At 40.7% G+C, this 19,367-nt stretch overlaps 1 protein-coding gene across 1 annotated transcript; it reads left to right on the forward strand.

Moving 5' to 3' along the window:
* Positions 1–1,261: 1,261 nt before the first annotated feature.
* lmnb1 (lamin B1) lies at positions 1,262–18,273 on the forward strand. Its single transcript, XM_036595377.1, has 11 exons — positions 1,262–1,621; positions 8,767–8,923; positions 9,114–9,239; positions 10,813–10,983; positions 12,437–12,562; positions 13,720–13,940; positions 14,672–14,897; positions 15,072–15,176; positions 15,958–16,077; positions 16,260–16,364; positions 17,040–18,273. The coding sequence occupies exons 1-11, from the start codon at positions 1,275–1,277 to the stop codon at positions 17,079–17,081; spliced, it is 1,746 nt and encodes a 581-aa protein (XP_036451270.1). The 5' UTR covers positions 1,262–1,274; the 3' UTR covers positions 17,082–18,273.
* The last annotated feature ends 1,094 nt before the right edge of the window (positions 18,274–19,367 follow it).

Here is a 19,367-nt window from a genome sequence, read left to right on the forward strand (position 1 = left end):
GAGCAGCATAAGGATGCAATGCTCCTCAGAATTCACAATTCAGTGGTGTCTTGATTTGATACAGAAAAAAATTAGGAGTGGCTAAAAATGTGCTATAGATTATTATGTTAATGTTTCAGTTTATTAGAGCATTCAACATCACAATACAATAATACTGTAAAACACAGTATTGTGGCAGCTGCCATTATATGTTACTATATGTACTGCTTCATCTCTGCTAAATACCATATCTGATTGTTAAATACTGCCTGCAAACATCTGACATTACAATGCTTAACACACTAATCCCATTTTAACAACATGGAGGGTCACCATCTGGCATTTTATGGCACACTATTTTACGGTCATTAATTTGTGCTACACCCAAAAGGCTTTTCAATAAGGAGACACCATGACAATTTAGTCCAAAAGCTTCATCTGGTGGTGGAAAACCAATCCTGTCAGTTTGGTGTTTTTGATGTTGCAAGGCACAAGAGTCCCTTTTTCAAACACTTTGGGATTGTTTAAGCTTTATTTCATTGTAAGCTGTGTGTTCATTATATTGCACTGCATGGTGTTTTGTTGCATTACACTTGAATAGTAAAAAATATGGAAACAAACAGAGGGTGACCTCCACTTCGATATTGTCTGTAATGGGCCAGTGGAGTGTAAAAAGTACTTTTCAGCCGATTGTAACACGCACAGAAAATAATGATCACTAATATGTGAATGGAAAATGGAGGCATGTGTATAAAGGCGTGCTTTGTCCGCTCCTATCCAGCCCGGTGCCGTGATCCTCCGTCTGCATTCCGCTTGTTTTGAATTTTGTATCAGTCGCTTCGGTTGGAAACGTCTCGTTTCGTCGCGGCTGGCTATTGGTCAGTCGGAGTCACGTGACGTTTGCGACGTAAAGAGCGGCCATATTAGTCAAGCCCATTTCTTTCATTCGGTTGGAAGACAAAGTGGGAGCTTTGTGGGTTTTGAACCTTTTTTTTCTTCTTTTGTGGAATTTCAGTGCATCCTGTTTGGTGTTATCTTTACTGTAGGATGCTCTTTAAATTAATTGCTTACTTCCACATAATTACTTAGGGACACTTTCTCCGCGGGAGGCCCTTATTTTGTAGTTGTCAGGCTATATTTAACCGTTTTCCTAAGTATTTTTATGCGCTGATATTACACACTCGCGAGCTCACACGCGGCTTATTCAGCATTCAACGGAAACCTGGGGATATTGGTTTAACTGTAGTGCTTTTAACTGTATTGTAGCTTTTGTGTTTTTCGGAGTTCGTTTTACAATGGCGACTGCACCTTCCACACCGGCCGGTCAGAGACTGAGCAGCACGCCGCTGAGCCCCACGCGGATAACGCGGCTGCAGGAGAAGGAAGAGCTCAGCCACCTGAACGACCGCCTGGCCGCTTATATCGACAAAGTGCGGAGCCTGGAGTCCGAGAACAGCGTCCTCCACCTGCAGATATCCGAGAGGGAAGAAGTGAGGAGCCGCGAACTCACCGGTTTGAAGTCTCTGTACGAGACGGAGCTGGCGGACGCTCGGAGGTCCCTGGACGACACGGCGAAGGAGCGCGCCAGGCTGCAGATCGAGCTCGGAAAGATCAAGACCGAGCACGAACAGCTGCTGCAGAGGTGAGCGGCTTTATTTACATCCCAGGCGTTTATGGAGTTACAGCATTGCACGTGGATTATTATCACCAGCACATTTTTAGATAATTTTAGTCGCAACTTGCAGCAATACGAGGTTTAGGGCGACCCGTGACCCTGAATATGAGACGCCTGAACAACAGACTTGTGAATCAGAAGTTCATTGTAGGTTCAATAAACAGTCCCTATAATGGACCATCTGTCTCCTTAAGCATGGTCCCATTAGAGAGTGCTGCTTGATTTCCTTTCGCTGGAGGACATAAGCTAGATTCCTATCTTCGTGCCGAGAGAGCAAAGAGTGAAGCTCACATCAGTTTACACGCCTGCACGTTTTTAGAGGGGATCACTAAAGTCTCCACAATTAATATCCCAGAATAAAAATGGGAGAGAAAGGATTGTTGTATTACTGACCAATCACATACTTCAGCATTATTGAAGTAGCTATGGAAGGGCCCTAGCTAAATGCCTTTGCAACCCAAATGTGTGGTTAGTAGTAACCGGCAGCTCACAAAGCGAAGTTACAGAGCTCATTCTTTCTAATGGGTACCGTTTTTATGTGGCTCGTTTGTGGGATCCGCTCTCCGGTTCAGTTGATCTGTATGTTTTTCTTCACTGTGTTTGTGTTTCAAAATGGCCCGCCAAATGTGGCCTATCAAGAATAGTGAGCAGTAACAGACGGTGTGAAAGCCTGTGGCGGAGCGCCACGCGTCTGCCGCGGTTAGTATTCAGTCTAGTGTCTGAAATGAACGCTTGGCGGACAGTTGAACTCTCCCTGTATGCCAGGCCTTCGGTCTAAAGTTTAGCCCATGTGTAGGCCAACAAGCGATTTCCGAAGGGTCGAAAGTGGAAGTTCTGCCTTTTCCAAGTGCCACACCTTTTCTGGCTCTGGGGGAGGGGCAGCTACCTTCATCCTTTGGCCATTTGACTGGAAACCGAGCGCTATCACAAAAGGGCCGCAGGCCATGTTTGAATGCGTGGCTTTTGTATTTGACCACACACTTTTGCATTAATGACATTAGAGTGATAAGTCTCTAGGTCATTTAATCAGGACCTTTTCACAACCTTATCATACTGCTTTGTTCTGGTAAAGTTAGAGTACATAACTTTGCCTTTGGGCCTGTCCGGACATTATCTTACCCTGTAGAAAGTGCATGTACTTTGTGCAAAACGGTTGTTTAAGGTGGATTGCATTGGATCGTGCTTCCCATTTAACGTCAGTGTATGTTGTTGCTTGATTTGGGCGCTTTACTTTTCCTTTTCCCAATTTCCTGTCCCGCTATTGTTGTTGCTGTCACGGTTTTCTGGCTGTAATTTAATTCAGTTCATGCAGTTAATGTCATGTAAGCTACAGTGTACAGTGAGTTTCTTACTTTGTATTCCCCCTAAACACAGTTACAGGATTGATGTGGATCCTTAAAGTCTTAAGGTTTTAATGTGTTTTGTTTTTTTAATTTACAGTCATCAAATGTGTGAATTTATGTTTACTCAAGGTGATGCCTAAATATCCGGTTGATGATTCAGTTAATTCAGAATAGTCTGCCATCCAAGCATATCCAGGTGACAGCGGTGCAGTGGTCAGAGAGACCACCGACAGAAAGTTAGATAGCCAAGTCAGACACACAAAGTAGACGATGGGGATATTAAGTGGATGCTATCAACAACACATCATCTGTGTATTTTTAATTTTCATTCAATCTGTGTAAATGTAGACATTAATCCATGCCATATTTGAGTTTGTGTGCGATTGCGTAGTGGAAGTCGTTTTTATTTCTCCTGAATCGAGACCGTGTATTGAATTTAGGTATGAAAAATTATTGAATTTGTTTTTAAAATCTGCCACAATCCTGAATTAACAAAAGCACAATTAACAGTTGATGGAGAAAATTAGATACGCTCATGTCAATGAGCACAACAAGATTATGCAGTATGAAACAATACTTAGTTATGGCTTCTTTAAGTGCAAATGTTGACTAGTCTGAATTGCATTGAGACCTGGCTCCAACCCGCAGACTTTGCGCTGGTGCCTGCAGCAAATTAGAGGGAGCAAGTCACTTGATGTTAACAGGATGTTTCTGAATGGCTGGTTACCTTAAGTGGATTTACCTTGTGTTTATATTTAATAACAGGCCTCTGCCCATTTATATTGTACATTGTTGAATGAAATGATGTGCAAGATTGTTTTGGTTTTGTTTTTTAGTTTTGCTTTAAATCTGTTTTATGCTTCACAGCGCAGCTGATAGTTGAGTCTGTCTGCAGTCCCTCTTTTGCAAAGGATTTAAGGATTATCCCACCTGCATCTTTAATGATTAGTGGTTCTTGATAATGCCGCACTTTAGGCTTTGTAAGTCCGTGGTTATTAATGGCTATTAAGAATGTCTTGGTAAGTTGTCACACTGTCAGCTCCATGATATGTAGGTTATTTTTACATTTGTATCTATTTCTGCACGTGAGTTGACTTGGGTGGTCGTGCAGCTTGGTATTGGTTTCCATACCATGTTCTGTTTGCATGTTATTTGTTTCCCTGAATTTTTGAGTCACTTTGTAATCGAACAGTCCATGTTTGTCTATGGCAACTTAATTATTAGGATGCAAGGCAAACTCACTAATGCGTAGTGCTGGTAGTGTTAAATTTCACATGGTCATTCTTATGGTGTTTTATTCCTGGTAATTTTGTTTCTGTTACACTCCAGTAGTATTGCATGATAGATTATCAACTGGCATGTTGAGGAGTGGAAATTGTTAAATCACCGTTCAGTTCTGTTTCCACAAAAGTGGCACCAGTGAGATGATTCATACATCAGTCTGAATGAAGGGTGGATACACACTTTTTTTGGGACAGATGTAGATTATATGTGTTTTCACCTCCTATTAAAAGCATAGGTCTCGTGTAGAGACACGTCTTACCATCTGTCATTTGTGTATCACGTAACCTGAACTATTCGACAAAAAGGATCAAGCCCAGCCCCTTTCTAGTGAATGGCTCTTGGGTCATGGAGAGAGAATTTAGAGGCGGAGCATCTGTGTCAGTAAGGGCTCATGCAGGCTACTCCACCCATTATCAGGCTTCATTCATGAGACCATTCCGTTTAGGATTCAGTATCGCATACATGGGTGTAAATGAGCCTGAGTAAGATGTAGATAGATGTCGTGTGCAAAGTGTTTGTCTGAGTGTCTCCTGACTTCCCCCCCATTAAAGCCTTTATTGGAGACCCATGGCTTTTAATCACTTCGTTGCCATCTGTAGTCTAACTGGTCAGAAGATTTGTGTTGTTGGTTCCTACACATTTCCTACACTTTTAATGCCTCAGTTCTTGCTAAATTACAAACATGTGGTGCAGCATGAGCCTAATGATAGGTGGTTGTTGTTGTTGTTGTTGTTGTTGTCAGCATTAAGGCTCACATTATAAGGCTCCCAGTGTCATACCTCAATTATTTGAAGCTTATTTTTTTCCAGAAATCTTTAATAGAAAATAACAAAGGATATAGTTCTGGGTGAAAGGAATGAAACTGTGTAGCAGTTATGCACACATTTGTCCTCAAGCTATTACTGTTGGGTTTAGTTCAGGAAATTCCAAGTAAAAACTTTCAAAACAGATGCGTAGAAAGAATTCTGAAAATGAAAGGCTATGTGTGCCCTTCCCCAGAATGGCAGTCTTGTTTTAATATTTTTCAGACTGTCATGTTGTGACACTATCCATTTTGATAGTGCAAGTGATTGACTGAAGCAGAAAGCTCACTCCCACCACCTGTTCCAAAGAAAGCTGAACAGACTCCCTTTATTTAGAACACCTGTCTCTGGGTGTGCTGTGGTCTTCTCAGTAGAGGTGTGTTTGTGGGTTGTGATGGTTCCGAACATCTTATTAATTTCCGAAGGGCTTGTGTTTATAAACAGAATTCTGTGCAAGAAGTTAAAAGTGTGTTGAATTAAATGGGAAATTAAAAATTAAACTGAAATCTCTGCTAATGTAAACCAGTGGCTTTTTTCTCCTTTTTAATGTTATGCCTTGAAAAGCGTGCTGGGGTATAATTAGTGAGTTGTTTATTCAGCTTTATCCTCATGGTTTGGATAGTTTGGAATGATGGTGATTTAGCCCATTCAGCCTTGAGGAGGTGCCATAACTTAAACTTTAGGTTTGAGTGGCATGGCAGCTGTAAGATCTTTGTGTAGGTCTTCTTACTTGTGCAGCTGTTCATTTCCCTTCTGAAAAAGTGTCCCTTTGTCCAGGTCCTTTACAGTGAAGACACATCTGCTACATTAAGCCTTGCAGATTTAATGATCGCTACCCTACAAGGAGACTTGTGTGGTGACATCTTGGGAAAACACAGCGCTGATGTTTTTTTCTGAGCTAATTAGCTCTATAACTGTAGTTATTTTACCTTAGCCAAGCACCAATCCAATATTTTGTCTCCTGATACTTATTCCGATATCTGAGCTTGATATCCGTGCGCTGTTAAGGCCCTCACGTTTCATAGTAACAAAGCACATTCATGTACAGTAGAGGCAAATGTGCTATTGTGGAGATGATCATGTGCCAAAATTCTTTTAAGTTAGCATTCGTTTAAGCCGTATTGTTCTCAGAAGTTTTTAAAATTGCATAGTTAAAACTTTATAACTGTAAGGAAAACAAGTCCCATCTGACTTAACCAATCTTTTTAATAATGATTGTATTGGTGCTGATACTGATCCAGTAGATTGGATCGGTGTATGTCACCATTAAATTCAATTTAGGATCTAGACTTGATACAATAACTAATCAACCCCTTGGCTGACACCATAAACTGATAATTATTTTAATTGAATTATTTTGTTTTACATTACTTAATGTAGATATTTTACATTGTTTAGTGGATGCTCTTATCTAAAGCCATCAAAAGCAGCATGTAAATAAATACGAGAGTCCTAAAAATAAAGGAAAAGTGTGTGTTTTAAGTGATACTATAACTAACAATGGGCCTCATTTACCAACTCTGTTTTCTGTCACCATTCACTCAGTAAATTATGGCCAGTGGCAGCTATTACCAGAAAATACAGAGCAGCCAGCAGAGGCCACTGTGGAGTTTAGAAGAAAGGAAATTCTCACCATGAGTGACGTTCTGTGCTTCTACACATGCTTGAGTGCACGCACAAGCTAAAAATAGGACGGCATGTTATCGGTTGTGAATATCAACCATAGAGTCAATATCGCACCGATTTAATAATAGTAATGTTTTTTCATTTATCAGCAAATGACCTTGACCACTGAGACTGCGCATCCCTACATGTCATGATTCTGTTGATTTTAAATTGGTTTAAATTGTTGTAAATCTTTTGGGTGCCAAAGAAAAGTCGGGAGACGTAAGATGCAGTGATGTTCTTTATTATTTAAGAGAGTGTTTAATAGCAGCCAATCTGCAATAACCAGTCGCTCTGTCTCAGTCTGCAGTCTCAGTGGTCATGAAAGAGCCCAGTCTTTATTCGAACAGTGCTCACACACAAAGGTGCAGTGATGGCTTACTAGTAATGTTATCTTTCCTTTCAGTTGAGTGTAAACTGCCTCACATTCCACCAACATTCCATTCATTTTACTCTCTACCTAGACGCCACTTTACCCATCCATACTTAATACCTCAGGACCCCACCTTTCTGTCAGTCTAACTCAACCATGCGCATGTGACTGGGGCCCCATCCCGCTCCAAAACCCTCAGCAGTTCAAGAAAGTCGTTTATACAATGGCATATGTGTTTGATCTTCCTGACATAAGCTTGTTTCGTAAGCTCTGGTGATTAGTCAAGTATTTGTGAGGCCCTCGTGCAGTGATGTATATGCACCCTCAAAGCCATTAGGGCACTGTTGGAAAAAGTTCCTTACGATGAGAACTTCTACTTTAAACTGCCCAGTTATGCGTGAGGTTGGTTGGTTGTTTTATTTTTTGTTTTTTTTTTTTGTTTCCAGCCTCAAAGTTCTTGGTGCTTTGTGCTCACATATGTATGTTATGCACAGGAGAACTTGAATGTTTCTTCCTTGCATGAAAAAACAACTAGTAGCTTGTATGTTTTTAGTCATTTAGTTGCATGGGTTGGTTAAGACATGTAGTTTGGCCTGCGCTGGACTTTGAGATGTGCTTTTGAATAAAGTTACGTGGACACTTATGTAATGCAGGAGACATAGGTGGGAACGTAGCTTTGCTGTGAACTGCGCTGCTGAACGATTGGGCACGTAACCTTCTGTGAAAGTGAAATTACATGGAAAATTGTTTCATGTATAAACATGCTGAAAGTCTGTTTTGCTTGCCATGTGTTTGTTGGTAAGCTACTGTCCGAGCCCTCTGAAGGCTTTGCCCCCCACATTTACTCCTTCACGCGTTTGCATTGGACACAGCTGCACTGTGACTGGTGTAGAGAAAGGTCCCACTGTACTTCTATGGGCTGTTCGGAGGTGGGAACAGTTGTTGGAAGCCCCCCCCGCCCCAACTGACCATAGTAGGAAAACTGTTCTATGCAAAGAAAAGTGTTCATATCCTGCTTCGTTCCTGATTATTACTAGCATTGTGAGAATGTCCTTAAATATTATTTTGTAATAGCGGAGTCCAACTTTTTTTAGAGCCTTGGCTCTTTCTCTTTCTTCTCTCTGAGTGTGTGGGCAAAAGCCATTTGATGTCTTTTTCTAATTTGATGGTGCCAGATGAGCCTATAACGAAGTCAGTTGTGCTATCAGGATTCCATCAACTGATTGTGTGTGAGATTGTGGAGCTCCTCCCTTTTTCCTCTGTATTGAGGAACAGGGCTGATAACATTGTTGAGCATGGTGTCTGCCCTGATATAATCTTTTTCATTGGGCCACACCCCCCAGCAGTCTCCATTGATCAAATGTGAGTTCTGTGTAAGTCCCTTGGCAATGCGTGACACTGAACTCAACTCTCCCATTAAGCAGCCTTTAACACAATCAGCATGTAACTGACACTTAATATCTCATTGTTTATAATCAGTAGGGTTTCACCTTTGACCAGATCCTCTCCTGCACTCTCTCCCTTAAAATTGGAGCATGCAGCGGCTGCTGCTTTTCTTTTTTTAGCACACCTCTTCTATATACAGAAACATACATGTACCCTCATGTCTTTGGAGGCTGATAAGCTTTGTGTTTGTGGTTGCAGCTATGCTAAGAAAGACGCTGACCTGGCCAGTTCTCAGGCCCGGCTGAAGGATGTGGAGACATTGCTGAACTCTAAAGAGGCTGGTCTCGCCACTGCGCTGTCTGAGAAGAAAGCCCTCGAGGGCACACTGGTTGATCTGCAAGCCCAGATCCAGGAGGTACCCCTGAAATCTATTATTGATAGGTTTATAGTGTTTTTGTTGAAGATGATGATGATGATGATGATGATTTTTATAATATTATTTGTACATCTGAAAGCAGCTTTCATGTTTAAATAAGCTGCATAAGTTCTAATTTGAATTAAACAAATGTACATGTATAACTTTACTCGACTTCTGTGGTCTTCAGCTTGAGGCAGGTTTGGCCTCTGCTAAGAAGCAGCTAGGGGATGAGACTCTGCTGAGAGTGGACCTGGAGAACCGCTGCCAGAGCCTGGCGGAGGAGCTTGAGTTCCGCAAGAATATGTTTGAAGAGGTAAGCAACCTGATTTCATAGGAGACACATTCAGTATTTTAACACAGCAAAAAATAACTGGCTGAGAACATAATAATGGCCTATAAATACTAGCCTTACATAATTATGTTAATGTTTCATTTTATTAGAACATTTAACATTTATAAAAGAACAGTATTTGAAGCAGTTGTGCTTTAGTGACCCAATCTAATGCTGTAGCTAAGTTAATGTTTTCCACAGATTTGAAAAACGTTTGTGCTGAATTAGGGAGGAAAGGGCCAGAGGGGGACACTGAATGTAAAGAATAAATAAGTAAAATTCATAATGACTTGCTTTGGCTATTACAAATGCACGCAGTTTTAAGTACTAAAAGATTTTACTCTGGTAGGTCACAGTACAGCAGCATTTTTATTTTATATTATTTTTACATGTGCAAAACAAAACAATTTTATTTAAAAAAAAAAAATGGGCAGGTGTGCACGTGCTGCACCGCCAAAGTATATTTGTGTGTGTGTGGCAAGTTTACAACTAGAATCGTCTGAGCTGGTATTGAACTTGATCTAATATAATCAGATAATAAAGATCTAGCCAAACAAATCCGATATGGCAGTTAGACTCTAGATCAGTCTAACATGGAATTTATTTGTATTGTTGATCACAAGCAATCCCAGTGTGCACTATGAATAACAGCTATTTTGTTCACAGCCTTTGAAACGTGCTGTAGCACAGATAGATAATATTGACAATGTTCCATTGACAGCTCTTCACACACTGTAATTACCCCTGAGGACAGAGTCCCACAGTGTTTATCACTGTCTGATTAGGTGTGCCCTCACTGACCTGAAAGTGTTTTCAGTGTGACTCCGACATGTAGTATTAAAAGACCAGGTCAGTTTGCCGGAAAGTGAAACCATAGTAAAAATGTAATGTGCAGGGTTTTCCATGTTAAAGGAGGGGAGGAGTGTTTGGCTTGGTTCATGTCTTTCCAGAGAATTTGAGACAAGTATATTTCCTTGTTATCAAATAGGAAGACTTTCTAGTGGTTCACTTTAATCTGATAATTTCAGGTTCAGCTGTAATTTAATGAACTCTAGTGCAACATACCAACTTAATGTAAATTAAGTTGAAACTCGAAACGGTTACTTAGCTAGATGGAGTAAACATTGGTTAGCAGCAACATAAGCTATTGTGCATCCTGTAAATCTAGCTTTTACTCTTTCACTGTAAATTGGTGACTCATGCAAGGTGGATGTGCGAGTTTTTCAAATGAAACTGAAATGATAATGCTGAAAAAGAAATATGCACAAAGAAGTTCCAGACTCTTTGAACTAAAGTGCGCTGCCTTACATACAACAACTGCAAACCTTGGGAGGCCATGTTTATACACAATTATTCCTTTTGACCAGTTATCTCAGTTTTTCACCATTGTTTCTGACCTTTCTCTAACCCCAGTTTCGTTATTTTTACCTCTGCATTCCCGCCCCTGTTTCAGTGTGTGAATGACTTGGGCGCAGACCTTTCAGCATGCATTGTAAAATGCAAGCATATTGTACTCTGTGTTGACCACTTGTCACTATGTTCACTCAACTTGCAGGAGATCAAGGACACCCGGCGCAGGCATGAGACCAGGCTGGTGGAGGTGGACTCGGGCCGCCAGATAGAGTATGAGTTCAAGCTGGCCCAGGCCCTGGCTGACATGAGACAGCAGCATGATGAGCAAGTAAAACTCTACAAGGAAGAGATGGAGCAGACGTACTTGGCCAAGGTGACTGTATTCACTAATTCTATGCTGTAGTGTTGGTGAGGCAAGAGTGAGGTGTTGGCAGCTTGTCGTGCCGGCTGTCGCACCTTAATTTCTTGAAAAAACTTTATTTTCTAACTCCCTTTTTACCCTCCTGGTACTTCTTAACCTTCTATTCCACAATTGTGCAGGATAGCAGGCCCATTTTGCTCACTTTACAATTAAGTGATACAATTTTAATGACAATAGAATGATTAATAATGAAGAGTTTGAGTAAATCACTAAATCACTAAAGCACTAAAGCAGCTGTACTTGGTCCCCGTATCTCTCTGTGGACATTTGAACCTTCTTTCTAGCGTCTTGTGGATGATTTGTTTCTGCTCCAGACAGTTTGCCTCAGACAAGGTATTTTTGGCGGTTTTTCATCCATCACAACTGATTCATATCTGTTGGAGTATGTATGCATGTATGTAGTCATATTTCTTAAATAGGTCTGTTGTCTACAAGCAACATTGTGCAGCAGTGGAATGGATGTAGCTATAAGTAAATGAAGTGCCACATCTATCCCTTTAGAGGGATCACTGCAGTCATCATTTAATGCATATTGTTTCTCAGGAAAATATCTTCAAGTATCACAATGTTACTTTTGCTATATTGCCCACCTCCATTTTAAAGGACCTTTGAAGTTAGAAATTGTAATTCTGACATCAGAAACATGAGGAATTTTAAAAGAAGATGAAGATCAGGATCTGTTGGATAATTTCACTAGGCCTCATTTTAGTCCTTTAAATTAATACAGTAGTTAGGGGTTTATAAACAACTATTTTTGCACAGTCATTTCATAACTTATGATTCATTCATGACGAATCACAAAATTACAGCTGAAAATCTGTATGTGAGTCTGTCAGAATCCTTAAATGGCTTTGGGTTTTTGTTAAGAGAAAGTGTGACTTCAGGGAAATTTCAGTTTAAATCGAAAGGATCATGTGATCCCTCATGCTGAAACATTTTCAGTTTTACTATGAGTCTGTAAAAAAGTGCCATAAAGTAGCCTGTGTGCAGGCTTAATAAACTTGCTTTTTAGCTGCTTTTAGCAGTTTTATGCACTTTATTTCTGCACATCTGATCTGTCAAGATGACTGACAGTTTTGTATCAGAAAGGTGACCTTGCAAGATATTGGCATAACTACAAGGTACAGTGCATACACTGTGAAGGTTGCTTGTGGGTAGTGCCACTGCAGTTCATGTAATAATTTTGCATCAGTTTGATTGTTTTGAGTTCCTGGAGATCAAGCCCCCGGATTTCTAATCTAGTCTTGACACCTCTGTCTTGCTTTTTCATCATCTGCAGTTGTGTTGCACTTCCTTCCAGTCTCCAAGCAGACCTCGCGCTTCAGTTCCTCCCTTTGCTAGTGCATCTTAAATTTGAGCTTGTTTCACAAGACTGTCATACTGAGTTTTCTGCTGTGTGTTTCAGCTGGAGAACGTACGTCTTTCGTCAGAGATGAACAGCAGTTCGGCTAGCATGGCTCGTGAGGAGCTGAAGGAGTCTGCTCTGAGGGTCGAGAGTCTGTCAGCTCAGCTGGCCAGCCTGCAAAGGGAGGTACGTATCACCAGAGTCACACACTTACTCAGTTCTACTGACTATTCAATCTTACAGCTGGGAAATTGTCAGACCATGTTAATGCTGGGAATTCAGTAAAATTGGCACCCCATGTTGCTGTGACAAGGAGTGAAATGCACACTTGGTGTATTTTTGGTATTTCATATTTTCTGTGGTGCATTCTGGTCACAAAAGCTTTTAAATATGTGATAAACTGCTGAAAGCTGGAATGAGCTTTATATTGTTTGAAAGATTGCATATAATCTACATAATGAGGAAAGTTTGTAACTGCACGTAACTAAAGTAGAAGCTTGAGTAAGCAGGAACTTCCTGTTTTTACATACAGCTGGTCAAGGCATATATAATGTCCTCCATTTCACAACTGGCAGTCAGTGTTGGCATGTTGAAGGGCCCCTTGTCTGCTTCACTCCCTGCTTGTGCAATTATGTAGAAAACAAGAATGTTTGTTCTTTTTCAAACTCATTTTCCAATTCTGTTAGTTTTGCATTGATGAGTGTTTAGGCAGTGCTGTGAAAGGGTCAAAGTGGCATTGCATATAGATTGCCAGAATCTTCAGGTTTAGAAAGATTGATGTTGGAGCTAGCAGGTTATCTCAGCTAGGCTTGTTGGCTGTAAATTTGACAGGCTGTCTATTTTGGTTGTCACTCATAAACTGTGACATCCTGCTTGTTCTCATGAAGAGAAGCCAGTTTGTTAACCGTGTCCTCTTGTTTGGCATACTGCTTCTTGGTCTGTGACAGTGTTGTGATTGCCATGTGTTCTGTTTTGGCAAACTGCACATTTTGCTTGAAACTCATGTAGGTTGCCTGCCAAATGTTAGACTTTTAGAATGATGGCAGAAGTATACTTCAGTGTAGGGTTTACTGTATTTGACAGGAAGGAGAGACAAGTTGAACAGAGGCTGCAGAAGCACAGAGGGAGGGGAGTGGCAGGTAAATGAGAGCAGAAATGTAAGAGCAGACAGCTGAAAAACTTTGAGTAAGGTTAGACAGTCAGTAGTAAGCCAGATATATAACCTGCTTAGAGGAAGGCTGCAGTGTCAGTGGTCATAGTGTATGGTGTTTACAGTAGAAAGTTTTAAAATACATGTTTTGGTCCAATATTCTTGCTGCCTCTCTGCTCCCTTCTCTGTGTAGGCCCGAGCCTGGCAGGACCGTATCAATGAGCTAGAGGCTTCTCTGGCTCAGGAAAAGGACCTGAGCCGCAGGATGCTGGCAGATAAAGAGCGCGAGATCGCCGAGATCCGAGCTAAGATGCAGCAGCAACTGGAGGAATATGAGCAGCTGCTGGATGTCAAATTGGCCCTAGACATGGAAATCAATGCCTACAGGAAGCTGCTTGAAGGAGAGGAGGAGAGGTCAGACTCTAAACATTTTGTTGTGAGGGACTACTTTTTGGAAATTACCATTTTGTGTATAGAAATATTCTTTTGCTGGCTTTGAACTTGCTGTTACTCTTGTTGTTAACTGTGTCGGTAGTGCAGTGCAGGGTTTATTTGTGGTTATGTTTAACCATGTTTTGATAGTGGCTAGCTTAACCACAGCTGACACTAGGGGCTGATCATCAGAGCAAATATTTATAATTTTTCAGATGATTGAAATCAGCATTTGAACCTGTTCTCTTGACAGTAAAAAAGTTTATTTTAATTTAGTAATGTTCAAATGTTCATTCACTTAATAATTCATTTTATGTAAGAGTTGTGTACCTGTACATTTTTGCAGTATGAACTTGCCAGTTGGCAACTGATGGCACATGAGTATCGGCCTAATATGTTATCGGTATCTTTGTCTACCGATTTTTGGTATCAGCCCGGAAGTACACATATCGGTCGACCCCTAGTTGAAACACTGGCCATGCAGGCATTAGAAGTAAGCTTTATTGGTTATTATTATTTATTATATAATTTGTGAATGTCTGTCACCTGTGACCTGGCGTAAGTACAGCATGATCTGCTAAAGCTGTCTAGGATTAGAACTGGAAACAAAACATCCTTAATGTAGCTTTCTTTCTTGTATCCTCTATTCTTTGTGTGTTTACATTGTGCTCTGTCTCTCACTTTCTCTGTCTTCGTTTTTCTGTGTTGGTTAGGTTGAAGCTCTCTCCAAGTCCATCATCTCGCGTAACGGTGTCCCGGGCCTCATCCAGCCGCAGCGTTCGAACCACACGTGGGAAGAGGAAGCGTGTGGACGTGGAGGAGTCAGAGGCCAGCAGCAGTGTCAGCATTGCCCACTCGGCCTCCGCCACTGGCAATGTCTGCATCGACGAGCTTGACGTGGACGGCAAGTTCATCCGTCTGCACAACACGTCTGATCAGGTCAGAGCCACCGAGGGGCATGTGTTCCTAAGTTTTCTCTCAGCTTTGAGTGAAATGTGGTTTGCCATAATCTGTTCAAGAAAGCCTTCTTGGCTTGCTGATATTCCTTCCTACAGACGTTTGCTGCTGTATGCTTGCTTTTTAATGCTAATGCAGGATGTTTTGTATTTGTAGGACCAGCCAATGGTAGGCTTTGAGATGACCAGAACTATTGGGGATGCTTCTGCTACCTACAAGTTCACTCCCAAATATGTCCTCAAGGCTGGTCAGAAAGTCACTGTAAGTGTCTCTTGCTCTTTATCATATGCATGTTAATTGTATAGCTTTTTTACTGAAATTGTAGGGCTGTAACAATGCTTTGTGACGTTTATATTACAAAATGTGACAGTGCGTTATGATGCGTTGTGATTTAATGCAGTTACTTTGTTTGATGCTGGTTGAAATATATATTTTCATATATCATACTTCACCCAGCTCTAGATTCAGAAGTTGTGCAACAACATGGATACAGTCACTGTTCTTGCAGATTTTGTGTAATGTTGTGAACCCAGTATTGCACTGATTTCATTACCCTGGTTGGAGTATCCCTTGCTTCCACATTTTAGTATTTTGGGCTCCCAACACAGCAACTTCCTTCCATGTCAGTGAGTTGATTAGTTGGGTCAGGTGTGTTGAGCAGGGAAGCACTAAAATGTGCAGAACAGGGCGTGCTCCAGGACAAGGGTTGAGGACCCACTGCAATATTGAATTGACTTGTGTGCAAAGTATATGGTTACTCCCCTGTTAAATCAATATGAACTATAATTCACCTTGTTAACATTCACATTTACTGAAGCGCAGTATTCCTTATATATATGTGTGTGTGTGTGTGTGTGTGTGTGTGTGTATATGTATGTATGTATGTATATATATATATATATATATATATATATATATATATATATATATATATATATATATATATATATATATATATGTATGTGTGTATGTATGTATAAAGGGTTACCATAAATTTTCTTGACGTGACCTTTTTCTAATTGACTGCTCTTTGTTTTTTTAGATTTGGGCATCTAATGCTGGAGTGAGCTCCAGCCCTCCAACTGACCTCATCTGGAAGAGCCAGAGCTCCTGGGGCACTGGGGAGAATGTGAAAGTTGTCCTGACTAATGCAGATGGAGAGGTAAGAATCCATACTGTTTTAGATACACAAGTGTCTTGTGCACATTAAGAGCAGCATTTGGCAAAAGTCGTGGCACTAGAAGCGCAGATGTGTTTGTGAAACGTAGTTCCTTTAATGTCCAGCAGGTGGCAGTATAGATGTGTTTAGATATGATATCTGAAGTGTAATGTTTTCCTTGACAGGAAGTGGCTGTAAGAAGTACAGTGTTCAAAACCGCCACAGTAGAGGAGGAGGAAGAGGATGATGAGGGCGTGGAGGTTGTTGAGGAACATCTCTTCCACCAGCAGGTTAGACACAATATTTTTCACTAATGCTAAGATGAGGAGAAACAGTGACTGCATCAGGTGATGATCTTGCATGGGGTGTGAAGACTCGAGCTCTTTCTTTCTGCTACGTAGTAATGAGATGTGCTTGTTGCCAGAATCTTTTAGGTAAATCAGCTTTTTGGCACATTCTGCATGTGTTTTAATGCTGCATGTACAATTTGGGTTACTTCCTGATCTGGCGTCTGTCTCATGGCGCGTTCAATTCAGGGTAAAGACAGCGTTCCTGACTCATAATACCTAATAAATGCAATCCTGGATTTAAAATAATTAAAGATGTGACATCAGCCTAGCCAAATAGGACCAGAGGGGTCCACCTTAATTTAGAAAGTTGTCCTTGATTGGTCAAAAAGCTGTTTATTGTCTGAAATCCTGATCTTAACCTGCAAAAGAGCAGGTTAAGAATGTAGCAGAGGCTGACTTTGTGATGTAGTAAAAAGTGATCCACTGTCATTAACAGTTAAGCCAGAAATTCTGTGTGAGACAGACCCCTGGTCTGCCTTTCAGTGAAAGTTTTACTAAGTAAGACAGCGCATTCTTGCACTCTGATTGCATTGCCTAACTCATTATGTGCATCTTTCACTCTTCAGCATATTTATGTAATGTGAAATAATGGTGAAAACCTGGTATGTTTTGCAGGGAGATCCACGTGCTACCAAGAGGGGCTGCTCAATCATGTGAGCACAGCAACACTACCTTTCCACTACAGTCTCAGCTGCCAATACTATAACCACCTCAGAACTATTTTTATATCAGTAGTGTATTATAAACGGAGTGATTTTCTCCTTTTCCCTTGTCCTAAAATAGTTTTAAATGATTGTAAACCTCTTTTGGTACATTTTCTATTTTTATTTTGTAAGTGAACGCATACGTGCATAAGTACGCATCACAACTTTCTTTCTATGAACCAAAATTTTTATGATCATTGGGGGACTGTGACCGTTTAGGCAGCTTTTGCAAAATCTCCCAGTCTCCCAGGTGCTGTGATCTTACCTTTTTAATGTGTATCTCATTTTTTTTTTTTTAAGATAGCATTTTAAAGGCCTCTTTATAGAAAAGCTGTCATTTTATACTAGCTTTCTAGTTTTTAGTTGGAGAGGTTTGTTGCATATAATGGAATGTAGACTAGCTCAAGGCATGGGAGTCAGAATGGATTGCAGTTTCATTAGTCGCTTTTGAAGAGCAGGCTGCCATTTACACTCACTTAGCTAAATGTGTTTATTCCTGAGGACTTTCACTCAGGCAAAGACTGCAGTCCACCACATGGTGTCAGTCTAGAGTCTCAGAAGGCAGTCTGATGAACAGCAGTCAAAACTGAGAAGCTTCGTAGACCTTTGATTGTAAGCTTTTCAAAAAATGATTGAGCTGAAGAGTAACACTTAAACCAGGTGTTTTAGTCTTCGTGAATCACTATACGTAACTCTTGAAGGTTACTGTTAGTCACTGAACATGCCAGTATACACTGAGAATAACTCCCTGCAAATATGTTCAATTGAAAGTTTTGAGCCATTATAATATGGAAGCTAGCATCATGCTCTTATTGAGCTACTGTATCTTACCAGCAGTTATGTATGCGCACTATTGGCTACACAGTATCTAGTTTATTTTGCTTAGACACTAGCATATATTTATGCAGCTGACTGCAGCAGCGTCACATAAATAATTACCTCTCATAATAAACTGCCCAAGGTTGGAATTGCTTGTTATTTTATGCCCTTTTGTCTGTCGTATCTAACTGACAGTAGTCTTATGCCTACATTTTGATTTTCCATCTTAACCATTATTAGAATTGTGGGTTGTCATGTCACTTGCATGCTTATTTTGCTGTAACCTTTACTGTTTGAAAGGTTAATAAATGTTGTTGTATTTTCTACCTAGCCTGTCTTGTGAAGGTGTTTTTTTTTATTTTTTTTTTTTTTTTTTAATAAATGGCCTTAGAACATTTTTAGCAGTAGAGGAGTAGTGATGCCTTAGCAGATTTCATGTTTAGAATATTTTTTGGAGAGAACATTTTAGACTGTTTTCATATCTAGTTTGTTTGCAGAGTTTGCTTTTGTGACATTGAATCTTTATTTTCATTTGGCGCAGTTGGTCTCACTGCAGCGACTAAAGTGCAGCAAATTACACGTGGGTGTTTGTTGGTCAGCAATTTTGCAGGGATGAAAGCACTTGCTTACTCTCACATTTGTGATGAAAATGGAGACGTCTGTGTCACAATCAAAGCAATAACAAAAAACCTTGTCTGATATCTGCTTCTTTGTGATTGGTTTGTCAGTTTGAATTTAGCTGCTGATGTTTAGCCAAAAATATGTTCTGCGGTCCATGTGCCAAAATCAAACACCTGTTCGCCGTTATTTTACTGCTCGCCTGCTGTAGTTAGGAGTCCATGTTGTAAGAATATGAGCATCTGTGAAGAGTCAGATGTTGATACAGGCAGATTATACAGACAGTGTAGAGTTGATGTGCTGCTAGAAGAGGAAAAGTGCTTTGATGCTCAATTCCCTCATTTGGTGCGGACCAGGCTGGATCACCCAGTGGGTGTTATGGGCGCACCAGGGGGCCCCATGAGCAATGATGAGAATCCAAACAGCTGTTTTTGAGTCATGGTGGGAACTTCACTAGCAGCACAGTGGAGGGGGAAAATGAACTAATTTGTCACTTTTACAGTTACGTTCTCCACATCTTTCCTAAACGTCTGGTTCATTTTCTCCTGCAATCACGGCTCAGCAACAGATATTTAAAAGGTGTGGCTGGTGAATCTGTAAAAATGATAGAGCAGTGTTTCTCAGCCCTGGTCTTGGAGCCTCACTGCCCTGCACTTTTTAGTGTCTTTACTGCTCCCAACACACCTGGTCCAACTAATCACCTATTTAACAGCCCAGTTCTGAGTTAGAGTGGCTGTGTTAAAGCAGGAAAGGCATGAAAATGTGCAGGGCAGTGGGGCTCCAGGATGAGTTTGAGAAACAA

The sequence above is a fragment of the Colossoma macropomum genome, unplaced genomic scaffold, assembly GCF_904425465.1.
Source record: "Colossoma macropomum unplaced genomic scaffold, Colossoma_macropomum, whole genome shotgun sequence".
In the NCBI taxonomy this organism is placed as follows: domain Eukaryota; kingdom Metazoa; phylum Chordata; class Actinopteri; order Characiformes; family Serrasalmidae; genus Colossoma; species Colossoma macropomum.

Bases quoted from the DNA above. Each gene is read 5' to 3' on its own strand.
- lmnb1 (XM_036595377.1), top strand. From the start codon at position 1,275: ATGGCGACTGCACCTTCCACACCGGCCGGTCAGAGACTGAGCAGCACG. The intron at 14,898-15,071 runs GTCAGAGCCACC...TTGTATTTGTAG, and splicing joins TGCACAACACGTCTGATCAG to GACCAGCCAATGGTAGGCTT. The intron at 16,078-16,259 runs GTAAGAATCCAT...TTTCCTTGACAG, and splicing joins TGACTAATGCAGATGGAGAG to GAAGTGGCTGTAAGAAGTAC.